This window comes from Furipterus horrens, unplaced genomic scaffold, assembly GCF_987537825.1.
Source record: "Furipterus horrens unplaced genomic scaffold, mFurHor1.1.pri manual_scaffold_11, whole genome shotgun sequence".
Lineage (NCBI taxonomy): Eukaryota > Metazoa > Chordata > Mammalia > Chiroptera > Furipteridae > Furipterus > Furipterus horrens.
In genome coordinates, this window is record NW_028327181.1 from 69885600 (window position 1) to 69912911 (window position 27312).

At 46.0% G+C, this 27312-nt stretch overlaps 1 protein-coding gene across 7 annotated transcripts in view; it reads right to left on the reverse strand.

Annotated features, from left to right (window-relative positions):
• Window positions 1-14607: 14607 nt before the first annotated feature.
• MSI2 (musashi RNA binding protein 2) overlaps window positions 14608-27312 on the reverse strand; it is a 371942-nt gene continuing 359237 nt past the window's right edge. For 2 of the 7 annotated variants that reach the window (XM_090257695.1, XM_090257692.1), the window contains 3 exons: window positions 20922-21130; window positions 19073-19145; window positions 16682-16746 (listed from right to left, as the gene is read on the reverse strand). In XM_090257695.1, coding sequence (XP_090113821.1) covers window positions 19104-19145; window positions 20922-21130 — 251 coding nt within the window. In that variant the 3' untranslated portion in view covers window positions 16682-16746; window positions 19073-19103. Of the gene's footprint in view, window positions 16747-19072; window positions 19146-20921; window positions 21131-27312 lie in introns of those variants that run through there. The other 5 variants (XM_090257696.1, XM_090257700.1, XM_090257694.1 and 2 more) reach the window with 5 other exon arrangements.

The window sequence follows — 27312 nt, forward strand, 5'->3', positions numbered from 1 at the left end:
TTCTCTCGTGGGTGTGGTATGTGAGGCTTAAGAGGGGCGAGTGTGGTGGCTTTGGGCAGTGTGGGGTGGGAGGCCAATCAACCGCAGTGACAGTGGGACCTACAGCTGTGTTTCTGTGACATTGTCATTGGTAACTAAAGTCCAGCATCCCAGGCTGAAGGGGTGGTAGGTAGTGGGCTGTAGCTACAGACAGGTGACAGATCAGAAGGGTCCGGAAGCCTTCATAGGCATTTTCAGCAGCAGCCTTGTGAGCCTGTTTCTGAACGCTTCCAGACCGAGCCGCCCTTTATATGAAAGCACGTGAAAAAGACCCGTTAGTAGCCTGAAAGGACATCTAGAAAAATAGAATTTATGTACCAATGTCCTTTCAAAAAATTTCAATAAAATGCTTATTCTATAACATAGAGGAGGAATGGAGGGTAATCGTCGGCAGCCGTCCGTCTCGAGAGACGATGGTGTAGCTTCTTAAGAGTCTATCTGCACCGCCGAGAATGGCTGCGCAGTCCGACTCGGGAGTGACACGGTATCTGTCTCCTCCCGTGTTGAATCTTGCGATGACGCTGGAGTGTCCTCTCCAGTGAAGCTGAAGCTACAGAGCCTGGGCAGGGTGATATGGAGGGTCTGCTGTTGCCCATGCAGCAGACCCCCCCTCTCTTCGCAGCTGAAGGGTCCAAGGGAAAGACGGAGTCAATACAGCTTGGCTTCAGGTGCGCCGCAGGAGTTGCCGGTGTTGACTACAACGTCAAACCGCCTTAGGGACTCCGGCTCCGGATTTTCTGTCGGGGTTTACTCCCTTAGCCTTTCCCCTGAAGAGGTATGCCGCAAGGCAGCGGAGGTTTTTTGGAGTCAGAGTTTTCCTTCTCTGATGTGCCCTGACTGGAAGATCGAACCAGCGACACTTAGCTCGCAGGCTGACGCTCAATCCACTGAGCCAAACCAGCCAGGGGGATGGAGGGTAAGTAATTTATGTAAAATAGCATGTTTTTTAATATGTAAACATCTGGGGGGACATACAAAGTGGTCAGATGTCCCTGTGTGTGCAGGGACCGTGAACGGGGCTCTGTCAGTGCAGAGCGGCTGAGGGCCATCGCCGCTGATGACTTGATTTTCTGAGTTGGTAACTCCGTTAAGTTCTGGATGGCACAAAGCACACTAATCTCTTCATTTACCCGGTAGTTACACTCCTGCAAAGTTTTTGTACATTGAAAATGTGCACAAAAATAATAGTTTGAGCTGTCAAATAAAATTAGACAAAAGGCCCAGATTAACTATAGATTGGTTTCTCATCTATGTGAATATCATGTGGGACCCAGGACACGTGGACCTTGTGCAGGGTTGCCCCTCAAATCACAGCATGCGCAGCTCTGGCCCCGGCTGCTAAATGTCCACATTGAGGACGTCTCTGTGGGTAGGGGGCACCAATAAGAGGACAGTGGCAGGGCCAGGCTTGCAGTGTGGCATGCCCACTCTGGCAGCTGTGGAGGGATGGATGAGGCCAGCAAGACACTGGTGGCTACTGCAGTAGTCCAGCTAAGGGTTCAATAACGGGGGGCCGTGGGGGTGGATCCCTGATCTGCAGCAGAGTCTGGGACACACTCAGATCCTCAAACAAAGGACCATTGACAGGTGTTTCGCTGGTGGGTGCAGGCAGGCGTAGAGCAGGGTAGGATTGGGGCTTTGGTGAAAACCTGGCAAATCGCTTTGGCCTGCAATTCCATGGAATAACAGAGACCTTAGTCATCTCTCTGCCCCTAGATCCCGACACTGCTGCATGACAGCCCTCGCCCCAGCTTGCATGCATGGCTCCGCTTTCCAGGCCTGGTTCCCGGGGAGGTAAATGCAGCTACCCCTTATGGCTCAGACTCAAAGCAGTTTGTTTTTTATTCCTTAGGGCTGCAGGAGCTGCCTCATTGTCCTGATCCTCCTACCCCAATGATCAAGCACCTTCTTTTCCTCCAGGGTCCAGGTGAGCAAGGGGGGAGGGCAGAGGCGATGGCTTTGGGTGGTCTCCAGCTGACTTCCCAGGCTGGCCCAGCACCATCTGCTTGACCCTGCTGCTGGGTATCACCTCTGGGGGGCTTAGAGGAGGGTCTCTGGTTCTAAAGAGCACTGTTATAAACACCATAAAAAGCCAGGCCTTCTTGCTCCTGCCTTCTTGCCCCTGTTTTCACATGGGGGTGTATTCAAGGAAATACCTATGGCCCAAAATTATTGAAAGGCAATTTCAGTCTTTGCTCAAGTGTTTCCAAAAAATTCCAGATGGTGAGTCTATTTAAATTTTCTCTCACTAGAAAGAGAGAGAGCATGGTGGACTTCTTAGATCTTACAGCACCTGACAAGGCAGGTGCTGTTACCTTCATTTCATACATGGGCACACACACATGCATATGCCCACACATTCTTCATGATCATGGCGGCTGCCCACGAACATTCTCCACTATCTCCTGAACTCAGCTCTCTCGAGCTCTTGTCCTTCCCCTCCCTGCTCACCTTATATATCTATTCGCTTCTCTTTTACCTATTAATGGAGAACATGTCTTGGGCTCTTGGGCCTTTCTTGGGCAGGACAAGTCTCCCCCTTGCTCCAAATCTGTACAACTGAGACACAAACCTGCCAAGACCAAATTCTTCTTGGGAGGTGTGGGGGCAGACCGGGGCCAGGGAGAAAGGCTGACTTTTCATAAGGCCCTTCATTGGGCATGGTGGCACCAGCATTACTCAGGTTAGACTTCCTATCACACCGCACTCACACCTGCCCCACGACACACAGAGCTCTCACAGAAACACACCCCCGTGCCCTGTGCTCCATAATCTCCTTCACTTAATTCTTTTATGGGCACTTTAACACTTCTTCAATATCAAGTTCTGATATTCATAACCACGACTCTGATTAGCGCAAGACTTCAAAGTGCCTTTGGAATCATTAAAGAAAGATTAAATTACATCCAGGATGGTTTCAGCATTACGTGTAGCTGAGCTAATTCAGAGTCTCTGAAAACTGACAATATAATAAATTGCAACTTTACAGAAGCCAGAGTATTCAGATTAGACCCACCTAAAAGCGCAGCAGAGCTAGACAGCTCCAGATAGGCCATGAGCCCACAGAAATCCATAAACACAGGCACATCTGGACGGGAAGCAGAGCGGGTGTCCTATCCAGATTTACTCCATAAATCCCCCAGAAATTCAAACAGCCATTAATGCTTGGCAACGTTATAAGTGATGCGCTCATAATCCCTGCCATTTACCTGGGCTTGGCCATGGACAGGGTCATTTGGTTAATGCAGGATTCCATCTTCATTGCTTTGTAACTAGTTTTTAATCAGTGATGATTGCTGAGCTGGGATGCTGCAGGCCGGCTTGCCGCTCCCTCCACAGAGAGTGCCCATCGATATGTCATGGCAACTCAACAGAGACTTGCAGGAGGGGTGGCAAGTGCGGCAGGAGGGCCAGGCTGCTTGGTACAGCCACAGTCTCCTTCCCCTCCCTGGGGGACTCCCGGGTCCCCATTCACCTCTGGAGGGTTGGCAGAGGGCATCTGCAGACAAGGGACGCATGCTCTCAAAGAAGCATCTTTTCCAACTGTTGCTTTATTCTTGCTCATCAATTTAATCTCCCAGTGGGCGGAGGAAATGACCAGTCTGGCCTCTCTGAAATCAATTCTGATCATCAGTGAAAAATGGACTGGCTAACTAGAAGTGATAAAAATCTCAGGGAAACGGCTTTTATAATATTTTAGGCCATAATGGCCAAGGCAGAGAAAGCTTGGCACATGGACATACTCCTTAGACTTGAGGGAAGGAGACTACAAAACACTCAGAAAATAATATACAGTCACTTCTTCATATTACAAGACTACAAGTGGGAAAGGTCTTACAAATGCACTTCTGATCAGGCAATCTCAGATGATACAGATGAGGAAGGGATGGGGAATGTCCCTCAAGAGTCCAAACAAGCTTTCCTAAACGACCAAAACCCCCCAGTTTTAGCAGCCATATATGAGCACCCTTTCCCTCCTAGCAACAGGCAGTACAGCTCTTTTCTCTTTCTGCTGGACTGATGAGTGTTGCTTGAATTTTTATTTCCCACTTGTGTGTGTGTGTGTGAGTGTGAGTGTGAGCATGCTTTCATTTTCATACTTGGAGCCATTTGGATCGGCTCTTCGGTAAATCACCTACTCCTCTCCTTTACCTATTTATCTGCTGGGTTGCCTTGGTCCCATCAGTTCCTAAGAGCTCTGTACATATGATGAGCTTTGTCTTCTGCATTACAAACGTCCCCCCACCAATCTGTCATCTATCACTGATCTTTCTTCAGTCTAAGTTTCTTTGCCATATGAAAAGTTTAAGGTTTTTTTAGAATCATGATGTTTTTATAATGTTAGGTGTATTCCTTTATGGCTTCTGGGTTTCTGACTTCAGCTAAAAGCTCCAGTTACACAAGAATGGCATAGAGTTTCTTGCAAGAATTTTATTGTTTTATATTTAAATTCTTAATTTGCCTGGAGTTTATTTTCATGAATAATGTAAATTGGAAGTCAGCTTTTATTTTTCTCAAGTTGGAAAGCCAGTCGCACTTGTACCATATATTAAGCAATCCACCCATTTTTGATGAAATTAAGTTACTTGATACATTTATCATACAGTATTAAATTCTTATTTTTCTATTTCTAGATTATTTATTCTCTTCCACTGATGTATTTGATTTTTTCTATACTTCTGCCAGACTGATGAGAGCAAAGTGACTTGGGTCAGTTTTGATATCTAGTAATACTGATGACCTTTATAATCCTTTTTAATCATTTTCATGCTATTTTAAGGGGAATTCTTCTTTTATATAACTTGAGTATTTGTTAAAATAATTAAACAAAACCTGTGAGGATTTTTATTTGGAATTGTGTTTTATATATAGTATATGTAAAGTTTGAGAGCACAGACATTTATAATTAGATTTTTCCATTCAAGAATGTGATCTTGTCTTGTAGCATCATCTTGTGCACCAAGGAGTTGAAGATTCAATTCTTGATCAGGGCACATTCCTAGGTTGTAGTTTCGATCCCCAGTCAGGGCATTGTGTGGGAGGCAACCAGTGAATGTCTCTATCTCTCTCTCTGTCTCTCTCTGTGTCTCTCATCAATGAACATATCCTCGGATGAGGATTAAGAAAAAAGAATGTGATATTTCCATTTTTTTCAGGTTATTTTAAAAATTAATTTTTAGAGAGAGAGGAAGGGAGAGAGAGAAACATTGGTCAGTTGCCTCCCGTATGTGCCCTGACTGGGGATTGAACCCACAACCTAGGTATGTGCCCGGACCAGAAATTGAACCTGCAACATTTTGCTGCATGGGAAAACAGTCCAACTGAGCCACCTGGCCAGGGCTGTATCCAGTCTATTTTTTGATATTAGATCTTTGATTTGATAACCCTTTCAGTATCTTTTGCAATAGTTAGTTTCTTCTGGTTTCCACTTCTTACCAGTTTTAGCAATTGATATTTGCTAGAAAATTTTCTGATTCTTCTTTTTAGATTTTTTGCCATTGAGTATTCTTTTCTCTCTGTTACCTGTGGTTATGTCTCCTTTCTTGTTCCTTTATTGTATTTTTTGCTCTTTTCCTCCTTATTTCGGGTGATTTGCCTGTTTTATAGTAATTTTTTTAAAAAAATCCAGCTTCTACCAATTTCTTCTTTCTAGTTTAGGTGCTGTTTGATACCTTAAGATGAATAATATGTTCTTATGCTGAAAAAATAATTTTTTTTCATCGAAAGCATTTAAAGCTATGCATTTTATAGCTTTTGCTGTATGTTACAGGTTCAGGTATAATATGTGCTTTTTGTTGCTTCCTAGACAGTTTGTATTTTTTAAACTTTCCTCTTTGATCTAAGGATGTACAGAATTGTTTCTTAATTTCTGTGCAATTTAATGGTTATAGCCACATTTTAATTGTTTCTAATTTTATTATGATCATGGAATATGGACTACAAAATTGCTACTTGTTTGAATATTATTACTATTGTTCAATAATTAATCATTAATGATTAATATTTACTTATTATTTTTTCAAGTATTGGATTGATTTTTGTATATGTTCATGGATATACTATAAGAAAATATATATGTTAGCTATTTAAAGATTCTATGTGTAGTCTGATGATCACTTATTAATTCATTATTTGATTCTTATCTTTTGTTTGGTCTATTAAACATGTCTAGTTCTGAGAGAAGTGTATTAAAATCTATAATTGTGTTTTGTTTTCAAGTTCTCTTTGAAATGATTAGTTTTTTATTTGTTTAGTTCTGTTGATTGAGGCATAGGGTTTATCATGTCTATATCCTCATAATCATTGTGTCTTGTCATTACAGAATGTCCTGTTGAGTGCTTTTAATGTCAAAGCTCAGCCTATCTGATATTGACATTTCAATTGTTTTGCTTATTTTTTCTTTGCCACCCCTTTATTTTCAGCCTTATCATTTAACTGTGCTTCTATGACAAAACATACTGGGTTTGTTTTTCCTAAACACGTAGAAAATTCAATCGATTCATGTGTAGATAATGACAGATCCCATTGATAGTATTCCTTCATTCTGACTTTGCTTAGTACGCTTCTGTTATTTTAATGCTGTTTCTTTTTTTCTTTTTCCTAGTTTTGGCTGATTTTTCTAATGTTTCAGTTCCTCCTTGAAAGTTTGGTTTTTCTCTAGATTGATATTTTTCTGCCTTTTTGGGTACACTCTGTTGTCTCAGGTGAGCACTTAGGTTACATCCCCCACCCCCTCTCCCCAACCAGGCACACTCAACACTGATACTGACATCCGTCACCAGGTTCAAACCCAGGGGCAGGGTGTCTTGGAGTTGAGATCTCAGATTCTGCCATTTAGCAGTCATATGTAGGCAAATTACCTACCCTCCTTGAACATAAAAATGTAGACAGTCACATGTCACATGTAGGACTCACCAGACCATGTGCGTGACTTGTCCAGCATACAATTGACGCTCCTGTTCCCCACTCTCTCCTTGGTCTCCTGGAATGGGTTGGGCCTTGTGTTCCTCAGAGCTGAGCAATCAGGATGAGGAGGATGGAGATTGAGGCTGGATAGTAGGAAGCTAGGAGAATTCCTTGGCAAGTGAAATGGAGAAAATGAGACAGACAACTGAACTAACTGGCTGAGAAATTTACAGCCAGATGCAGAAGGTCACTAGGGTGGAAAGCCCTGGGTGCCTAGCAGTGGGCAAAACTGGCACCAGCCTCACCCCCAGGGTGACCGTTCCTTCCCTGGCATATCACTGGTTGTGTGGTTTAGACTCCCTTTTTCCCCCTAGAGATAACATCTAGGCCTCAGTTGTATTTCAGCTCTAGGCCCAGAAAAGCAGCAAAATTGGGTGAGAGAAGCCAGGACCAGCTGCATTGACTAATAACCCCCTGTTCTGGTGCTGACCAATCAGTTAAGACCATGACCCTAACCTAAAGGGACATACTTGGAAAAGCTGATATTATTCTATTGTGATACTCCCCTAAAAACCCCCACCTTTGGACTTCCAGCCAAGATAGAGGCCTAGACAGACATGCTGCATCTCCCTCCACAACTAAGAAGGAACACAACTACCTCAAAACTAGAGGCAACCAGAAGTTCCAGAAAATCGAGCTGCATGGAAGTCCAACTGTGGGCAACCGCTCCTCGTGGTTTAAGGAATTGTGGCCCTGGCCTGAGCATGACGAGCCGCCAGCTTTCTGGCTGCGCTTGCCTCTAAGTCTCAACATAAGGCTGTGTGCAGAACATAACTGTCAACCACTCAGAGGGTTGCCATGCGAATTAGATCAAAGAGCGCTCATTATGCTCATTATGCTTTAGAACTTGCTCTGCTTTCCTTATCAGTAATGTAACATAAACAATCTCTAGCAGGGAGTATATGGAACCCTGCACCTGGTCCGAATGTTTTATAGACCTTGAGTCTAATCAGTCAGTGTGATTCCTGAATTAGTGTATGTTAGCTTTTACTGTCAAACAACTGAATACAATTGACAGTTTATGAATTTTAGCCTTGTATCTCTCGTATGTATCCTCCTCAATAAAAGACACGAGGGATGAAGGTTTGGCTGCTGGTCTCCACTAGAGAGGCAGTCACCTTCCTTCCCCCAGACATAATAAAGTGTCCTGGGTAAAAGTTTGTTCCGCCGTGGTCATGAAGCCTCTGCTGGACAGAGCAGCTTCCAACCGAGCCTAGGGTGTGTGTGGCAACTCCGCCATATCCAACAAACAAAGGTATAAAGAAGAAATACTCATCCAGACAGGTAGGAGGCGTGGAGCCAGGGCAGAGAGGACGCTGTGCGGTGGCGTCGGCAGCAGCTACAGTGGTGGGAATGGCAGGCTGGCAGAAAGTGCAGCCACACGTTTTAAAAAGTCAGGAGGGACACCTGGGGAGTGTTCCCAGCTCCTTACCAGACAGCACAGCTCATGGTCCCAGCACTGGGGAAAATCAAGCCTCATTGCCTCTGACTGTGCAAACCAGTGGGGATTGGAGTGGAGGAAGAAACTGCCTGTCTCTCAGCAGAGTCCACTTGTTTAAAGGGCCCGTGCAGTCCTAAAACATCCATATACCCACCCACTCTGGGAGCGAAGGCCAGGGCAACAGCTAGAGGGGCACCAGTCCTATACGGAAGTGGGAGAAGTGCCTGGAAAAGGGACGAGTGCTGAGCAAGAGGCATTATTCCCTCTCAGACCCCTGCCCCACATACAGCACCACAACGTGGTGAAATAGGTCGCCCTCTACTGACGAATCCCTAAGGCTCCGCCCCTTACAATGTAACAGGTATGACAGCTCTACCTAAGACATGGAGGCAAACAAACACAGGAGCCTGTCATAGTGAGGAGACAGAAGTATGGCCCAAAAGGGGGAACGAATCAAGGTTCCAGTGGGAGAACTAAGTGACGAGGAGATAGCCAACCTAACAGATGCAGAGTTCCAAACACTGGTGATGAAGATGCTTACAGGCTTGACAGATATGCTTGAGTATGGCAAATGGATAAGACGTGAAGGCTATGCTAAGTGAAATGAAGGAAAATCCACACAAAACCCATGGTGAAGGGAAGAAAACTGGGGTTCAAATCGATGATTTGGAACATAAGGAAGAAAAAAACAGTCAACCAGTACAGAATGAGGAAGCAAGAATTGAAAAAAATTAGGAAAACTTCCCAAATTTTGCAAAGGAGATGGACATACAGGTCCGGGAAGCATGGAGGATCCCGAGCGAGCTGGACCCAGAAGGGACCACACCCAGGACGCATCATGATTGAGATGCCAAAGGTGAAAGATAAAGACAGAGTCCTGGGGGCAGCAAGAGAGAGGCGGAGAGTTGCCTACAGGGGGGTGCCTATAGGACTATCAGCTGATTTCTCAGAGGACACTTTGCAGGCAGGAAGGGACTGGCAAATAGTATTCAATGTGATGAAAATCAACCTACAACGAAGATTACTCTATCCAGCAAAGCTATCATTTAGAATGGAAGGGCAGATGAAGTGCTTCCCAGACAAGGTGAAGCTAAAGGAGTTCATCATCACCAAGTCATTATTATAGGAAATGTCAAAGGGACTTACTTAAGAAAAAGAAGATCAAAACTATGAACACTAAGATGACAACAAACTCACAACTATCAACAACTGAATCTAAAAACTAAAAACAAAATCCAACTAAGCAAACCAGAACAGGAACAGAATCATAGGTGTGGGGATCATTTGGAGGGTTATCAGCTGGGAGGGGGAAGGAGGAGAAATGGGGAAATGGTGCAGGGACTAAGAAGCATAATTGGTTAGTACAAAATAGATGGGGGGAAGTTAAGAACAATATAGGAAAGGGTGAAGCCAAAGAACTTATATGCACGACCCATGGACATGAACTAAGGGGGTGGGATTGCTGGAGGGAAGGGGGTACTGGGAAAAAAATTGGGACTACTGTAAAAACATAACCAATAAAATATCATTTTAAAAAAATCCCCCACCTTTGGAATGCAGGTAAAGTGTGCCCTTCTTGGGGCATGCCCACTCTAATCTCCTTTTCCATTGAATTTTCTTTCTCCTAAACTAAGGGTCCCCACGAGACTTGCAACCAAGGATGCAAAGGGCAGCAGTAGTTCATCCAGGGCTCACCCCCTGAACCTGTCAACAAGGTCCCCTTTTCTCTGACTTTCCAGCAAGCTGACTGCAGCCCCACCTTGGCTCACTTTCCCATAACATTTCTAGAGAGACCAGGCAGCTCTACCTAGTCTCTCTCCTGTTGCCTTTTCTATCCTGGGCCCTTCCTTGTTCCACTCTCTCCAGCTTTAATAAATGTACTCTCAAAATCTTTCCTGCATGAAGTCAAGAACTCACACACCACAGCTAGCCCGTGGCAGACCCTCTCCAGGCTGGTCCCTTTGCAGTAACAGAGACGACCTATTTCAAATCTCTGACTCACTTCTCTCAGAATTCCTTGAAGGAATTTCTCACATCAGCTCTTGTAGGTCTTTCATTTGTGTGGGGCAGCAGGGATTGTACTCTCTTGTCCCCAAAGTAACAAGACACTGTAGAGTGTTGATGCTTTGCCTGTGAACACACAAGGCGTGGGCCTGGAGCCCAGTTCTCCTGTCTCCAGACTCAGATAAAGATGGACACGTTCCAACTTCTCTTGGCCTTTTGTGTAGCAGAAATGCCCATAAGACAAAGCTGAAATAAGCAGGGGACAGGAAATTAGAAGGGAGACCCAAGAAGGCCATACCCTGGGGCCAGGGGCTTTACCCAAGGCCTTGAAGAAGCAGCTACATGGACACTCTCAGGCCCACACCTCACCCCTTACAAACCTCCCAGCCTGGCTCCTTATCTCCAGGGATTAAAACCCAAGGAATCCCTCTGGTTCAGATAATGGCTTGACTGCTACCCCCAGGGAGGCCTTGGGACTTGCCCTCAACAAACTGTGCATTTGATAGAAGGTGGAAGTATCATAGATGATCTACTATATTTTTACACCTTCAAATTTGTGATTCTACAGAATTCTTTCCATTAGGCAAAACTTTAAACTCCTTGAGGGTGAAGACCGGGCTTCTGGATAACATTTTAGACCACTACTCAGGGGTCATGGTATTTGGCTGGATGCCTTTTCCAGCAGGTGGTGGATAACTAGCTGAGGTCAGAAACCCCCAGAGGCACTTAGCTCCTTCGGCACACTCTCTACCACCTGAGTCCTATGAGCTCACAGGTCCTTTGGTGTTTGTGCTGGCCTGCTGTCATCACTTCCTAAAAGCAGTCCCATGCCCTGGCTGTGTGGCTCAGCTGGTCAGAGCACTGTCCCGTGCATCAAAAGGTAGCAGGTTCAATCCTTCTCAGCGATGTTTTTTTCTCCCTTTCTCCCTTCCTCTCTCTGTAAAATCAATGAAAATATCCTCAGGTGAGGATTAAAAAAAAAAAAAGGGTCCCATAAGCTCCCTGGGGGCAGGGAAAGAGCTGCTTCTTTACCAGAGGCCCAGCAACCAACATTCTTGCTGAGGAGTAAGGGGAAGCAGGTGTGATTGGGGATAGCCGAATCCTCCAACCAAACACAGCTCTTTGCAAGCGAAAGAACACCAAACAACTCTGTTCAAAACAGTTTATTTTATTTTATTTTTTTGTCAGACAAACACATTGATTTCTGGACCACAGTAGAGGATGGAAACCTTTCACAAACTTATTTATTTGAAAATACAAATATAAAATTATACTTTCCACATCTGTGATGTGAGAGACTGCCATCCACATAGTAATTTTTTACAACAGGGCTTTAAGAAAGCCACACACAAAGACCTGAAAGATGCTTGAGATATATATATATATAGATACATATATATGTATATATATAAAAAAAATACTCACTACCAAAGTTGTCATCAGTTTCATACTAAAGTATAAAAGTAAGGGTGAGGTCAGCCACAGTGCTAGGGAAAGTTTTATTTAGATACATTGATGTCCACATGAAACGCTTAGACTTGCATCCTATTACATATGGAATTCCGAATTTACAACACACCATGAACGGCAGATTGGCTAGCCTGCGCTACTCAAGAGGACACTCACAGATTCCACACGGGATGGTACAGTATGTACAGATACAGCAGCAGAGCACCTGCTAGGGAGGCTCTGGAACTTTTGTCTCTCAGTCCCCATCCCCCTCCCCCCTCCTGCCCCTGCCTCCTGGGAATGAAATCCTGTCTGAAACAATACATTCTGATTCTATTTTTGAGAGCCGAGTGTTTGGATTAAGGTTGCTTCCCCAGAGGGGTGGGTTTTATTCATATTTCTTTGTATTTCAGTTCATTTACTTTTTTTGGTTAAAAAAAAGAAAAAGAAAACAAACACATTACAGTATTAAAGTATTGCTTAACGTACAGCGTTTCCTTGTGTAGTGTCTGTGCCCAGGTCTGGGCTGAGCTGACTTTTGCTTCTTTTCTGCTTAGGGTAAGGGCGGGGGAGCCCGCCAGTGTCTCTGTTCAATGTGCTTGCCTGCATCTGTCCCTCTGCTCCCCCCTTGCTTTTGCCTTCCTTGGAAGGCAGTCTGGCTGGTGAAGTACATTCAAGAAAAAAAAAAAAAATCTTCCCCTCCCCACCCAGCCCCAGTCTCCCTCTGTCCCTGTGTGCCACTCCCAACCAATAAAGAGAAGTATGAGTTAGTGTTTCTTTTGTAAACAATTTCATATGCAATATAATACAGAAAGCATGGCTGACCTTCAATAAAAAAATGTAGTAAACTATATTGCTTTATTTTTGATGATGCTGCAGTGAGTGAATGGCAGAATGAAGCAGTGTGGTGGTGGCTAAGTCCCTAGCCCTCGTTTGCACTAAAGATCAAAACAGGTTTTGTTTTTCTATTTGGAACCCGAACAAATCTTTTCACAAAATCCCTAAATGAAAAACAACCAAAAAAAGAAAAAAGAAAAAAAAAAGGAAACAAAAAAGAACCCCCTCCCCCCAAATAAAAACAGAATTGAAAACAAAAACTGAACACCTTTCAGGTCATTAGAACCAACAATTACCCAATGATTTTTATACTAGTCTAGTAAGATGTGTGTAACATTCACTGGCTGTAAATTGCTGTGCAGTGAAACATTAAATTGACAGCAATAGAGCCATGCTACCTTAAAGTCCAAGCTACGAGTTCAAATTAAGATGAAGGTTATGAAGGAAGGATAGAAACGCAAAGGCCTGTCAGGGCTTTGTTTGAATCAAGCCAATGAGCGACTGGGATAGAGTGAGAGGCTGTTTGGTTTTCCCAGTGGGTTGAGGGAGGCCACAAACCAGGTGAGAAGAGCCCCTGGACAGGAGACCAAGTTGATCATCCCCGTCCGCGCCATGCCCAGGTAGGACCTGGAATGGGTCCAGGAGCTGATGCCCCTCACTCTCCTCTGCTTGGGAGGAGAGGAGTTTGGGGGTCCCAGGCAGATGGGTCTGGAAGCCAGGAAGTCACCCGGTGGCTATATTATGATTCCAGCGAAAAGCCCATCAGCCAAGAGGGTCTCTTCCCCCAGGGAAGGTGAAAGGTGGTTCCCATGTTCGTCATTAAGCTTAACTGAAACAAAGACAAGGCTGAACGTCAGTGCTAATACAATTTACAAAAATCTTTCAAAATGGACTTCTAGATGAGTGGGGGACTAACGTGAACCTTAACCTAGGTAGCCACATTAAAACATATCAGATTTCCACAAGATTTGTGCTATGGGCTACTGGGTCTCTTCAAAAGGTATTATAAACATCTAAAACATATTCACACAGATTATCAATTTCTTCTGAGCATTCTTAAAAAAATATTTTTTTTCTCTTAGTAAAATCATTTTAATATACCATGCCTCCCTCTTTTAAAAAATAAATTAAAAAAATCCAGTTTTGCATATCTAGCATTAGCATTTAAGGTAGTATGGCACACCCCTTCACAGTTGGGGGGGGGTGGGAATCTACAAAACGCCGCAGAGTCTGCCGGCGGCATTTGAATATCGTGAGACCTTGGGTTAGTTGAAACCACATCAGATCAGCAAAAAATAAAATTAAAACTTGAAATTGAAAAAAAAAAAAAAACTGAAAGGAAAAAACTGCCCCAAAATGATTAGCTTTTTTTTTTTTCATAAATAAGAGAAAGTTCTATCCTTACTGGTCCTAAATCTGAATAACTATGTCTAAATTTTTAAACCTTAATTACGTTATACCTATGAATATGTACTAGAAGAAAGAGGAGAAAAAAAGTCACTACACTAGTACCAGGACAGCACGCTTACAAGATAGCCATTTTATACATTATTAACAGACAGTGATCAACAAAGAGTCTTCTATGAGGTGATGCGGGATGCAGAGAAAGGCAGGGTAGTACAGAAAGTACGTCACCAACGTGGACGAATGGTAATTAAATCCCCTAGTCTAGACACTGAATTTCTGGGAATTTATTGTCTTTTTTTTTCTTTCTTTTTTTTAAAAAATAAAATGTCTGTTTCATTATTTCATTACTTGAACAAGTTTGAATATTTTAAAAGTGCCCAGTTTTTTGTTTTTGTTTTTTTATTTTTTACTTAACCTGGTTGTTTGGAAATAAAAAAAGAAAGAAAAAGGAACAAACAAAAAAACTCACCAAATAACCTAACAATTTATTGGAGAAAACAAAGAACATGATTCTTTTTAAAGGTGGTTGTTTAATTAGAATTGAAAAAAGGCTTTTTCCTTTCTTTCTGAGTTAGCCTTTTGGAGCCTTTTGTTTGAAGACGCATTTGCCCTACCATGTCTGTGAATGTCTACATTCGTCTACTTTGTTAGTAAGATTTATAAAAATAGGAGTGCAGCAGCTCTTTATAATAAATGTCGCGTTCAGTGTCTCATACTGGCTGTGCCTTAAGTACCAAATTTATAAACGTAACAATTTAAAAAATATTAATAAAACGGCAATATCACATTTTAAAAAAGAAAAAATATATATCCACACTACAATATGTTTTAATGCCATCTATTGAGTTGTACTTCTATAGTTGCTGTTGCCGACCTATTACCAATATTAAAAAAAAGTTAAATTAAAAAATATCCTTCATCATAAGTATCTTTCCCCGACCGAGGACCATATATTATAACAGCCAAATGTCAACATGTGCAAACAGGAAACTGTCAGTTTTTCCCACCAGTCACAGTGCAGCGATGTTTATACTTTTTATTTTTAAAATTCTGTTTACATCTACAATAAATTAAAAAAAAAATTCTTCCATAGCCTCTCTGGTGATACTTGCAGCACTGAGGTATTAAAAATAACATATAAACCAAAAGGTTGCTTTCCTAATTTGTAAATAGAAAGTGAGTGGAGAAAAGGTTTTGTGGATGCAGGCTTATCCACTCCTGGCCTGGGGGCCCCCAGAGCTGGGGGCGGGTGAGGGGCAGGGGGAGAAGAGAGGCAAAGGGTTCTAGGGACCTTTGGAGGTGCTGAAATGATTGGACAATAGAAAATGATCAAATATTTAAAAATTAAGACTGAAAAAGGATGTCTCCCCACCCCTCCCCACCCAAGCCAAACAGGTGTGTGCTTTGAAACGTTAAATATGTTAAATATTAAAATTGTAGCTTTGCTCTTAAAAAACGTCTTGGGAAAAGCGGTTTTTCGTATTTTAAATAAAAATCTAACTAGACGGTCACATTGGAAGCTGTGCACAGACGAGAGGTTAGTATGCTGGTATGACACTAAGAGCGTGTTAGGTCTATCACGCAGACAAAAGGAGCTCAACAGTGTTCCTGGGGTCGTCCTGGCAGCCAGGGGGTCTTCGGTCTCAGCGACTCACTCGGTTCGTGTTCCTTTCCCTCCTCCTTCCACAGAGCATCAAACTGCCTGGGACCGACTCCCTCACAAAAATATTTTTGATTCTCTCTTTCTTAATAGTTTCTATGTAGTTAATGGAATTGTATTTACAACATTTCTTTTTTTTTTTTTTTTTTTAGAATTCACAATTTCAAAAAACCTTATAATATCACCTCTTTCAACAGAAGAAAAGCACTTATAGAAAAGGAGGACACTCGAAACATGGTCATCCTTACCTTATTGCCGAAAATAGATATACTTAGGTTAACAAAGAGACGTCACAAAAAAGAACCGCTCTAGTCTGGTGTCAGCCTACTACCACATCTCACTTCTTACACAATGCAAAGTAGAACGTGGAAGCCCACCGCCCCTCCGCACGGCACAAGTGCGCTTCCCTGTGCGCTCCGGTTGAACCTGAAAATTCACACAGTCTCAGAATTGGTACCAAAATATTGAGAGTAATATTACCATCTCAGCATCCTTTAAAAGTGAGAACAGAATCAAAACGAGCAAAAAAAAAATTATTTTTTAAAGAAAAAATAATACCTTAATATAACAATTATACTATGGTTAGCTTTTAACTAGATATTAAAGCTATATGACTACTGGACTAAGTCAAAATCACTACTAAATGTGATTCAAAGAGATTTCAAAGGAGACGGGGCAAGAGAGAAGGGAAAGGGAAACCATCAAGAAAAACAAAAAACAAAGCAAAACCAAAATCATGGGTTATATACACATTTAAAAGCTGTCGTCTTATATTACAGCAGATTCGTGAGATGATGAGATGTAGTCAACCCTCGATCGGAAGTGAGCCATCTCTGGTCGGGATGGGGAGTGAGGCTGGTGGGGGTCCAGGTCTGATGACATCACCTAAACAAAGGGCCACTCAGAAACTTCGCCCAGTCTTGCCTGGACATCCAGGGATGCTCTGCAGGGTACAGAAGGTTGGGGCGCCCGGGAGAGAACATAAAAGTGGGGGGTGGGGGGGAGAAAGAAGAAGTGTCAGGCAAGTATACTATGGAGTCCAACTTTTTTAACTCAGACTTTCTAAGGATGACTACATGGGGCTACTGAGCGTGTTTGAAATGGCCTGGCTCGCAGCTTGTGGTGGGCACAGCTTGGGAAATCTGACATCTAAGCCATGACTGAGGCTGGGAGAGGGCAGCTGATTTGCTACAGTACTATAGGATCCTTGAGGTAATGGCAGCGAGCGTGGCCTGCAAATGTCACGCTGGGTTTTGGGCTAGATTGGTGGAGTGCACGTTGACCAGCAATGCTTTCTCTTGTTAAACTTCTACTCTTGAGGCCAAAATGTTTTTAAAAAGTCTGCCTTTGTTAGATACCCATCAAGGATGGTCAATAACTGAAAATGCAAGTTTCCACTAAAAAGAATCATATGGCAGACCAAGGAGTCAAGGTCAAGATGTGTATTAAAACACCCACAACAAATAATCAGCTTCGGCTATAGGACATAAAACCAGGCCCAGGAGTCACAGGCTCGCTGAGTCTTTGGGTACCTCATTAATAGATGGCACAAAAGTGTGTGTGTGGGTACAGCCGTGTGACTCAGTTCGATCACTCAGTCTGTTTTGGAGGGGGGTGGGTAGCTACCTCCACTTTCTTGGTTATTTCATCCTTCTGTGGAAACTGAGTCCCAGGGATGGATGAAGGAGGATGGGCTGGGAGCAGCCTTGCCCCTCCCCCCACCCCATGGAAGGCTGCAGTGGCCTTGGAGGGCATGGGGCTGTGGCCGGAAGCCCTATACCACCCATTTTCCAGGGAGGGGGTTTGGGAGCAATGGCAGCCCCAGCGTCTGCTGCACCTGGTGGGTGTTGAAGCCCCTCATCATGTCACTGCACAGAAGGCAGGAGCCACCTTCCATCCCCAGAATTCCTGGACCTCGCAGTCTGCCTTGTTCTCAGAGGGACCTCAGTCCCCCGAAGCCCTGACCCCAGCTTAGTTAGCAGTGAGTAGCTCTCCTTCAAACTGTTAGTGGCCTCTGGCTCCAGCCAGCAAGGCTGGGTCAGCATTCTAAGGACAGTGGAGGCGAGGGGTGGGGAGAATCCACACACGGGTTTACTTGGTTAAGAGAGGTAGCTGAGTTAGTTTAGGGGATTCCTTAGCAGCAACATTAGAGAAATCCAAGAGAGATATTTATGAGGCTCAACTCCACTTGGTCCCCTCTCTATAAGAGAGGTATCCTACAGGCTACAAACCAAAGTGGCACACCCATCTCCAGCTTGGTTTCTCCTGTGTCCCCACTCCCAGAGGGACAGGCACTCATGCCCCAACTGGAAGTTTCTGAGTGGGACCCCTTTCCAGGCTTCATTTTCATCTCCCCTCTTCCAGAGAGTCAGACCCACGTTTCAAACCACCCCCCACCCCGAACTAACGTGCTATCGTGCGACACACCTTGGCTTTCCCGAGAGAACCCCTCTCACTTCCTGTGCATTTCCCAAGAATGACAGATACTCATTTTCAAATGAGAACGTGACAAGAGGCTCCCTCAATGACTGCCCCAACCTCCCTCTCCTCCACTCCGCCCCTTCCATAGCCCCGTGAAAGTGATTTAAAAAATGTTTAATTAACTTGAGCTCAGTTTAAAAGGTTAGGAAACTGGCAGGGATCCAAATCCACGTTAGGCAGGTTATATCGTTAATTTAATTTGCTTTTCGAGCGGTAATCTGGATAATTACTCAGTAGTTACTGGCAAAAATGTTTTCTTTTCACTAAAAGATGCAGTCCGGCTGTTTGATGGCACGAACCCCATCGGCTGAAGCTGGGGAGCTCTGGGGAGCTGAGAGACCCAGCAACCCTCAAGGTCAGCTCCCAGGACCCTAAGGGGATGCCTGGACCCCGCCTCCAGGCCTGGCAGAGGCCCAGCGTTTCTCTGCCTCCATCTCCCTGGGACCGGCACAACACTCGATCTCCTTCCAGTTTCCCACACTCTTGATTGTATTTCAAGACAAAGGAAGATGAGGGGTAGGGAAGGTAAAGAAAAGGAATCAAAAGAACCAAACCGAGAAAAAAAAGAGAGAGTAAAAAGAAAGTGGGGGGTCATTGATTGAAGCTGGAGAAAGGAATGAGAGATTAGAAGACTGGGTTTCCTTTTGCCCCCACCCTCCTAGAAGGGGTCCAGAGAGAGGAGAGAGACTGAAGTGACGAGACCAGGGCCCGTGTGCACTGCACGCCCGGCGCACATGCATGTACGGACGGCCTGGCAGGGTGGAGACATATGGCAGAGAAGGTAATACCTCAGAGTGAGATGGCAACGGAAGCACCTGCTCAATGGTATCCATTTGTAAAGGCCGTTGCAATCAAAGGTCCCTAAAATTGCACAATTGTTAAGGTCATCAGCACGCTATACATGGGAACAGATTGTCATATTCTGGGAAAGGAAACGATGTCTAGGACTAGACTGTGGTTGCCAGCATGAATATGTAATTCTGAGACACTGTGCCGCGAGGGGCCCGGAGCGTGTTCCCCCCAGCTCCGAGCCCTCCAGACCCCACTCTCCACCCCAAGCCTGTCTTCGTGCCCAGGGGAAAATCGAGAGCCAGATTCAGAGGGGTGAGTGGGTGATGGGAAAGGGGGGGCTCATGCCCAAAATGAGGGGCGTTGTTGCCCTGAATCCGTGGAGGGCTATGATAACAGTGTCTCTGTCCACAGTCCCGATGGCCCCAGCTGGGCAGAAAGCAAGCCCTGTGCAGACAAAACGCAATGCGATGTGATTATTTCTGAAAACCACTGAGGCTCACAGGTCAAAAGACCTAGGTCTCCCGGAACAAATAGGGCCTGTGTTTCTGGGCGCTGAAAATGGAAATGAGTTGTGTTGTGTGTGGTGACAGACGGCCTCCCAAGCTGATGCAGCTCTCAGTTGAATAATACTGCTCTGGATTTGGTACTACAGGTGATCTGAGGGGATTTGACTCATCAACCTACTGCCTTAAGTGATATTGGCTTGGGAGTGGAATTGAACAGGGATCTGGATTGCAGAGGTCAGGGCTGGTAGGTAGGAGAGAGAGTGTGTGTGTGTGTGTGTGTGTTCCAGTGCACTTGCTTTGTATGTGAGTGTGTTTTCCAGTGCACTTGCTGTGTGTGTGTGTGTGTTTCAGTGCACTTGCTTTGTTCTCCCCAGCGCAGCCCCTGAGACAGGGCTCTTCTGACAAGGACAGGACCTGAGACAGCAGACACTCCCATCTTAGCTCAAAGCCAAACTGCCTCCAAAATGCTGAGGCTGGCTAGGGCAGAGGTTGGCCGATTTTGTTTCCCAAATGGAAGGAACAGCGAGCAAGTGGGCTCAGGCACATTCATGCTCACACACACCGGGAGGGGAAAAGAACAATACAATCTGAAAACAGCATGCAAATCTGTTAAGCAAATTTCTATGGCCTGGATTAGTCAGATTATAGAACCACAGAGCATTACAAATATCAAATGCATCTGGCCTTGGGGGAAGGGCACAGCTAAAGAACACAAATGGGAACTTACTTGGAATCTGAAAACTAAGAAACATTAGCAAAGGAAATCTCTTTGGGAGGGGGCTTGCACCCCACACCGTGTCCTAGGCACCAGCACTTGCCACTGGTACTTAGGTCGGGGAACTCTAGCCACTAAGTTGCTAGGCTGAGGGGAGAGGTTCTGCAGCTCTGAGGTCCCAGCCCACATGACAGTCTCCGGAAGGCAGAGATCAAGGATCAGGGGCTGATACTGAGGACCTACTTTGTGCCGTCAGGCGACATATCCTATTTCCGTTAATTCTCACAGTCTTTTGAGAGAGGCATACTTGTTTTGCAGCCAGGGAAGTGATGGGTGCAAAACACCCACCTGAGAGGCTCAAGGTTGCATGGGCTGAAGGTGATGGAGTGGGGCTCCGAACCTGCCCTGCCCAGGCTCCTTCCACTCCATCACGTGGCCTGGCCGCAGGAACTCAGCTAACATCCGAAAGGAGGAACTTCAGCCCTAGGTGGCTGAAGTGATGTGGATGGGGACCACTGCCCTCTCCTTGGCTCCCAACTCTGGACTTTCCTGGCACACCCTCCCCATGGGCCATGACTCATGGGCAAGAAGGAGGCAGGAAGGTAGAGGAAGGCAGGTACTTACAGCTATGCCGTGGCCGAAGCCGGAGCCCGGCTGTGGGCTGGCCGCACTTATGTAATTCCCCACTCCGGAGTCCTGGCTGGCAGGGCCGTAGAGATCGGCGACAGGTCCTGGGCTGTTGGCCCCCGGGAAGCCTCCGGGCCGCGCCGGGTTGGAGCCTGCCGGGGAAGCGGGCGCGCCAAAATTCGGTTGAGCACTGTAGCTATTCAGGACTGGTGTGCAGAGAATAGAGCTGGGTATGAGGCCAGAAGCCAAGCATGCAACCGGTCATTACAAGCCAAACACTCGAGAAAAACAGCTGAGGCCCAACTTCTAACACTCAACCAAGGCCATGCGAAAACATCAGCAGGGACTCAAGAATACTCAGCCCAGGCTACTACTAAGAAGCTCGGAGCTCCAAAAATATAGAGAATAAAAAAACAATCATTCAACACACTACGGCAACCAACCGGAGGTGCTTCACTGCCCACCAAGTTATCACAATAGAAATAGAGATATATATGGAAGAGAGAGAGAGAAAGAGATTTTTGTTCACATCTGAATTGATGCTCATGCAGTCTTGTCTAGATCTGGGCACGTTGAGACAGCATTCACATCCCATGCAAACTACAAAGGAACTAGTTTTAGACTACACATTGTGTTAATATTGATATTAAAACGTGACAGGAAACAAAGCAATTTGTGTCTAGGAAAAAAAATCTTTGGGGACGGGATTTTTAATTTTTTTTTTTTTTTGTTTCACTTTTTCTTTTTTGTTTGTCTTTGGATCCATTAAATGACAATTAAAAAAAAAAAAGACAAAAAAGATCTCCATTCTCCAGCCCCCCCAAACCACTTCCCTCCTCCCCACTGGCTACTCCCTCCCTTCCCACCCCTCCCATTTATTTCCCTGCATGAAAGTCGTCCATACTGAACGTGGTCGGAGGATGGGATATGTCATGGAAAATTCGGGCATCTTAACAGAACCATAATGATGGTGGCAGAGGGTTCCCTTTTGGGGTGGAGAGCAGGGGATGGAGGGAGGGGATGGGGTGGGCATGGCAAGTCTGGAGGCTGGGGCCGAAGCTGGGTGAATGTCAATGATATTCTAGAGGACACCCACACACTCACCTCCTGCAGTAGAAGGAAAGGGGGGATTTAAACTTTTTTTTCCTTTTGTTTAAAAAAAAAAAAGACAAAGAAATATGAATGCAGAGCATACTAACTGAACCAATTTATCGCTAAAGCATATCTGACCAAAATGTCTGCTTCCTGTTAGTTATCTTCAGATATAAACTCCAGACGGAGGAAAAGAGCTAGAAATGTACCTTGCTACAGCGGGTGGGGACTTTGCTCCCACTGATCCCCACAGTGGTGGGGGGCGGGGCAGCAGGAGGAGACACAGCCTGAATCCCCCACCCGCAGCCTCCCCAAATTCCATCATTTCCTCCCCAGTGAGAGCCACAGCTATCAACCAGGTTCATTTTGTCTCATCTCCATTTCCCCTTAGTAGCTTGATCATTTTCTTTTCCAGAATGGAAAAAGCAAATTTTTTTTTTTTTTGATTGCAAAAGTAAGTTCTCATTGATTGTTAAAGCTCAAGGTGAGTCTGGGGCTGGCCACTTCTGGGTTACAGTGAATCTGTCTCCAAGAAGCAGACCGTCTGGGCCCCACACATTTCCATGGTTCCACTGGGCGGCTCCTCACAACAATCTTCTCCCTTCTCCCGCCTCAGCGCTTCCATCTCTGCCCTGTGACCAGCTGCCCTCAATGGCAGCAGGAAAGAACAATGTGCAACTCCCCTCTTGGCCAGGGCCTTGCCCTAGGGGCCTGTGGCTGCAGACCCCCACTTCTGGTGGGTTTCGAAGAGTCAGAAGTGAATCGATCTTTATCCACTTGTCACCGGGATGGGACATACACCCAAGACAGGCTGATAGGAGACTGAGATGGGGACAAGAAGATAACAAAAGAGACCAAACCAAGCTGGGCTGGGCTCCTGACTCAGCAGAGAAAAGGGAAGCTGCTGTCTGGGACACCCTCTGGGGCAGGAGGCCCCGAGGGGAGGCCCCTTGGAAGCTGCAGCCGAAAGATGAAGAAGAGGGCTGATGAAAAGAACAGGTTAAAGAGAAGAAAAATCACAGAGGCTTAGAGCAAACAAGTGGCCAATTTGGGAATGCTCTGGCAGACAAAAGGGACAGGATTTTTGAATATAGAAGATTAAGCTTGCAGATAACATTTGGCCTTTCTCACTCATGGAGGCAAATATCAAGCGGAGATGTTCACAAGGCAGAATTATCTTGGTCTAACACACATTTTCCTTCTGGGCTGGGGGGAATGGAGAGAGCTCAGACAGTGGACTCCTGGTTTACCCAGGCAGCTGTCTCGCCTCCTATACAAAGTGGCTAATAAGTAACTAGCCTGTTCTGTTTCAGGGGGTGGGAGTCACAGTGGAGGGTAGATTGTTTTGGCTTCTTTCTCCTCTGGCCAGATGAGCATCTAGGAAGACAGTGGGCTGGGAGAGGGGAGCCTTTGGTCTTGGCTCCTTCCAGCAAGGGAGAACCACCCAGAGACTAAGTTAGCCAGAAGCAGCAGCCTTGGAGATAGGACCCAGCATGCCCACAGAAGGATGCTATCCAGAAAGGGCTCCCTCCATAGGCTTAGAAGACAAGAGGGCTGGTGGCATTCTGCCCATCCCTGGCTACCTCTCCCAGTCCTGTGTGCCCAGGCCTGTAGCTTAAGAGTGGGTCTGAAGGAAATTTCACAATAAGCAACTTTTCTTAGGCCAGTATTGCCTGTCCCTGCTTAGTTACCTTCCACCAAATGACACTAAAATCACTGTGGAGAAGGCACTGTATTAGAATGCACCTTTAAAACCCCAAGTCCCTATTATCATATACACTTGCCCTTCACAATGCCTGATCCCCAGCTCGAAGTCATTTTGTAGATATTCCTTAGCCAGGGGTGAAAGATTAGGCTGCGGGTCCCCGCCAGAGGGCGCAGTCGCAGGCAAGAAGTAGCCAGTTCTGGGCTGGTCCCTTTTCTCCAGGCTTCTGGGCAGTGGAACCTAACCTATCAACGGTTGGGGACGTGTAGGAGACGTGACTGTGTTCCAGTCAAGAACTCCCTCTTGCCCTCTCTGTGGGCAGAAGACCCCCAGCTCCAGGAAGCACATTCAATTCACCAAATAAGCCATTTGGAAACTCGTGCCTCTCTGGAAAGTTTCATGACAAACAAGCTGCTCTGGCTGCTCGGGAGAGACTGGGGACTGCCACTTTGCACGCAAACTTCTCGGTAGCTGTTCCCCTCTCCTTCCAAGCTATGACCTTGAGAGGAGAGGCAGGAGCAGACAGCATGAAGCCGAGTTCCTGATCTGAGGGTGCTTTCTGCGCGAGTCAGCCTCAGTTTTCTGTCCTGATAGAAGGCACCTCTCCCCAAGCACCAAGACTCACTGCGAGAGGCCAGAAACGGTCCCACACACTGAGATTGGGCCAGGAAAAGGGGGTGGTACATCATTCTTAATGGGCAAGAGCACCTTGCTCCTGCTCAGCTAGGGTGTGTGTAGGGAGGCATCTCAGTACATGTTGATGAATAAGTAACAATGCTGAGACTTAGAAATGGGACACTAGGACTCCTGTCTCAGAAGAGGACAATGTCTTGCAAACACCTTGGCATGTGGGTAGCAGAAGCTGTGGGTGCCAATTAACCTGGGTCACGCTCTGCACCAGGTTGGCAGTATGGGGGCTCGCTATGGGGAGAAGAGTCACTTCTCTGTCAGCCGCTCTAGGTGGCACCCACAGTAGCAGTTTAATGCTGGGCAGGTTCCTCTTCACCCCCCACCCCTGTTCTACCAGCATCTTCTGTGCTTTTTCCATCCAGTTTGTATGCTCAGGATGCAGCTATGATGGAGAGAGAGAGAGAGAGAAAGAGAGAGAGAGAGAGAGAGAGAGAGAGAGAGAGAGAGAGAGAGAGAGAGAGAGAGAGAGAGCAAGCGTGCACTGGACTTGGAGTCAGAAGAACTCAGAGTGACCCCGGTCCTAACCTTGGGGTCAGCCCTTCACCCGCCAGGGTCCTCGTCTGTGAGTGCTGAGTGCTGCCTGCCTTGGTCAGCCTGATTCTCAGTGGGAAAAAGAGAAAGCACTCTGTTAACTTACCAAGTTTAAAACAAATACACCTGTTTTTAAAATAATTTTGTATGCAGGGCCCAACAAACAGGTACCATATGCAGATTTAGGAAAAACTGATGTAGGAAAAGACTATTCACTTGCCATACAAATCAGGAGGTGATTTACAAAAGGATCCAACTCATCCACCTGGTGCACTGAATCCTCTTGGATTTCAAGAAAGGACTCGGTGGGGGTGGGGGATTGGGGGGTTGCGGGGAGCGGGGGACAGGAGAGCAAGGACACTAAACCTCACTGGGGCCAGCAAGAGGAAGCACATTTGAATGAAAGTTGGAGGCATTTTGCATTGACTCTAAGAAGGAACTTCTTGCCCACCACGGGAAAAAAGCACCCTGACCTAGGAAAGCCCGGGGATCTTATACCTGAGACCTTGACAAAGGTCTGTCCTGTAGGCTTAGACCCTCACCTAGACCTCACTTAAACCAAAAGCTCTGGGCACCTTTGTTCTCAGGTTTTAAGGCAAACCCAGGGAATGACTGCCTTCCAGCTGGCACACAGTCTGCCCAGTTGGGGCCAGAAGGAGCTGGGCTGAGAGTGGAATTAGCTGTGGGGGTAGGGAGGGCATGGGAGAAGGGCAGTGAGAGTCAGAACAGCCTCACTGTAGGTCTACGAAAGGTACGGGGTCCAGGTAGTTCTGTCTGATCTCTAAGTGATGCCACTGGATCTGAGGCAGGAAGCTAGAGCCCAGAGATGGGAGGGGGCGCCCTGGGAGGGCACCTCTGGCTCTAAGGCCTGAAAAGGGAATTATTACTGATCCAGAGAAAGGAAGTATTTACAAAGTCCTTTAGAGATCAACTTAGCTGGCACAAGCCAGGGCCCTGCCAGGTCCCAGCCTGTGACCCAGGTCCTGGTTTGGTGGGTCTCACATGTCCCCCAAAGGGCAGGGCCAGCCCCCAAGACGATTTCAGTCATCGGCTTTGTGAATTATCTGCTGCTGCCAAGTTTAATCTTGGGCAGGAGGCCCTGGAAGCCCCTGGCACACTTCTGGGACAGAGTGTGTGCTGCTCAGGACAAGGCAAGTGCAATGGTGGGCCTGACCGCACCAAGTCCAGTTCAGAAGGTAACGTGCTGCCAAAACAGAACATTGCGCTGTGCATCCAGGGCAGGAGGGAGGATGTCTGGGCTGACTGGTGCCCTGACCCCTATTCTCAACCCCAGCCCCCGACACAATGAAGGATCAGGACCGGGAGCAAAGCCCACACGCTATTCTTTGTGGCCAGGGCTGTGTTAACTCATCACACTGGATTTAGGGGTTTCTTTGTTCATTTTATAGAATTAAAAAAGAGATTTACTGGAAAAGGAATGAGTCAAGGGGCTATGTTGACTGGCTGAGGCCAGAGAGAAAGAGGTCAGGGTCACTGTCCTCTCCAACACTCCCCTCTAACTTTAATTTGTCTACAGCATGCTTCTATCTGCCCTGATGAAAAACTCCACAGCACAGAGACCTCCCCTATGAGCAAGGGACTCCTAAAGGCAGGGTGTGTGGACAGGTAGGGCACTCTCAAGGTTCTCATGGGACTCTATGTTCTCCAAACAAGAGTGACCTGCCTCTGCTCCCCCATAAGTTTGGGATTAAGTGGACGTGGGGTCCAGATGCCAACTGGCTGTCAACTGTGGAGACGTGCATGGGTCCCTCTCTTAACAGCCAGCCACTCCCTGCTTGGAGGCTCTAAAGAATGGCAGCTGGGCACCCAAGGGCCTTCCTGGGAACAGAGTTGGGGGACTCTGCTCTGCCGTTTCCTTATTGTGCCCTCTGAAGGTAGTGCCCACTATAAATCAATACAGAGGGTCAAATCAGAAAGATCGCCATGAAAAGATAAACCTATTCCTGATAACGGAAGAAGCACTCAGCTGTGGATTGTCACTGCACGTCTTGAGCTGAGCAAGGGGCATTACATTCAGCAGCCTGCTGGGCCACTATGTGCCAGGACTGCCTGCGCAAGCTTTCCTTCCAGAGCTCAGCCTGAAGGTTGGTGACACGGACAGGGAGGGCCAGCAATGACATCCAACCTGGCAAGCTGGATGACACACCAAATGGAAGTCAAATCAGCTCAGGGACCCAGGTGCAGGGACAATCAATTTTATACACCGTAATTTTAAAGCGCTGATAAAATTCAGTCTATTTCAGAAGGGAAAGAGAAGAAATACTTTAATACAGGGGGAGGATTAAGGGAGCATCGTAATGATATTTCTTTTTTTTCCCTGTCTCCGTATCCAAACAAATGTATTTCTGA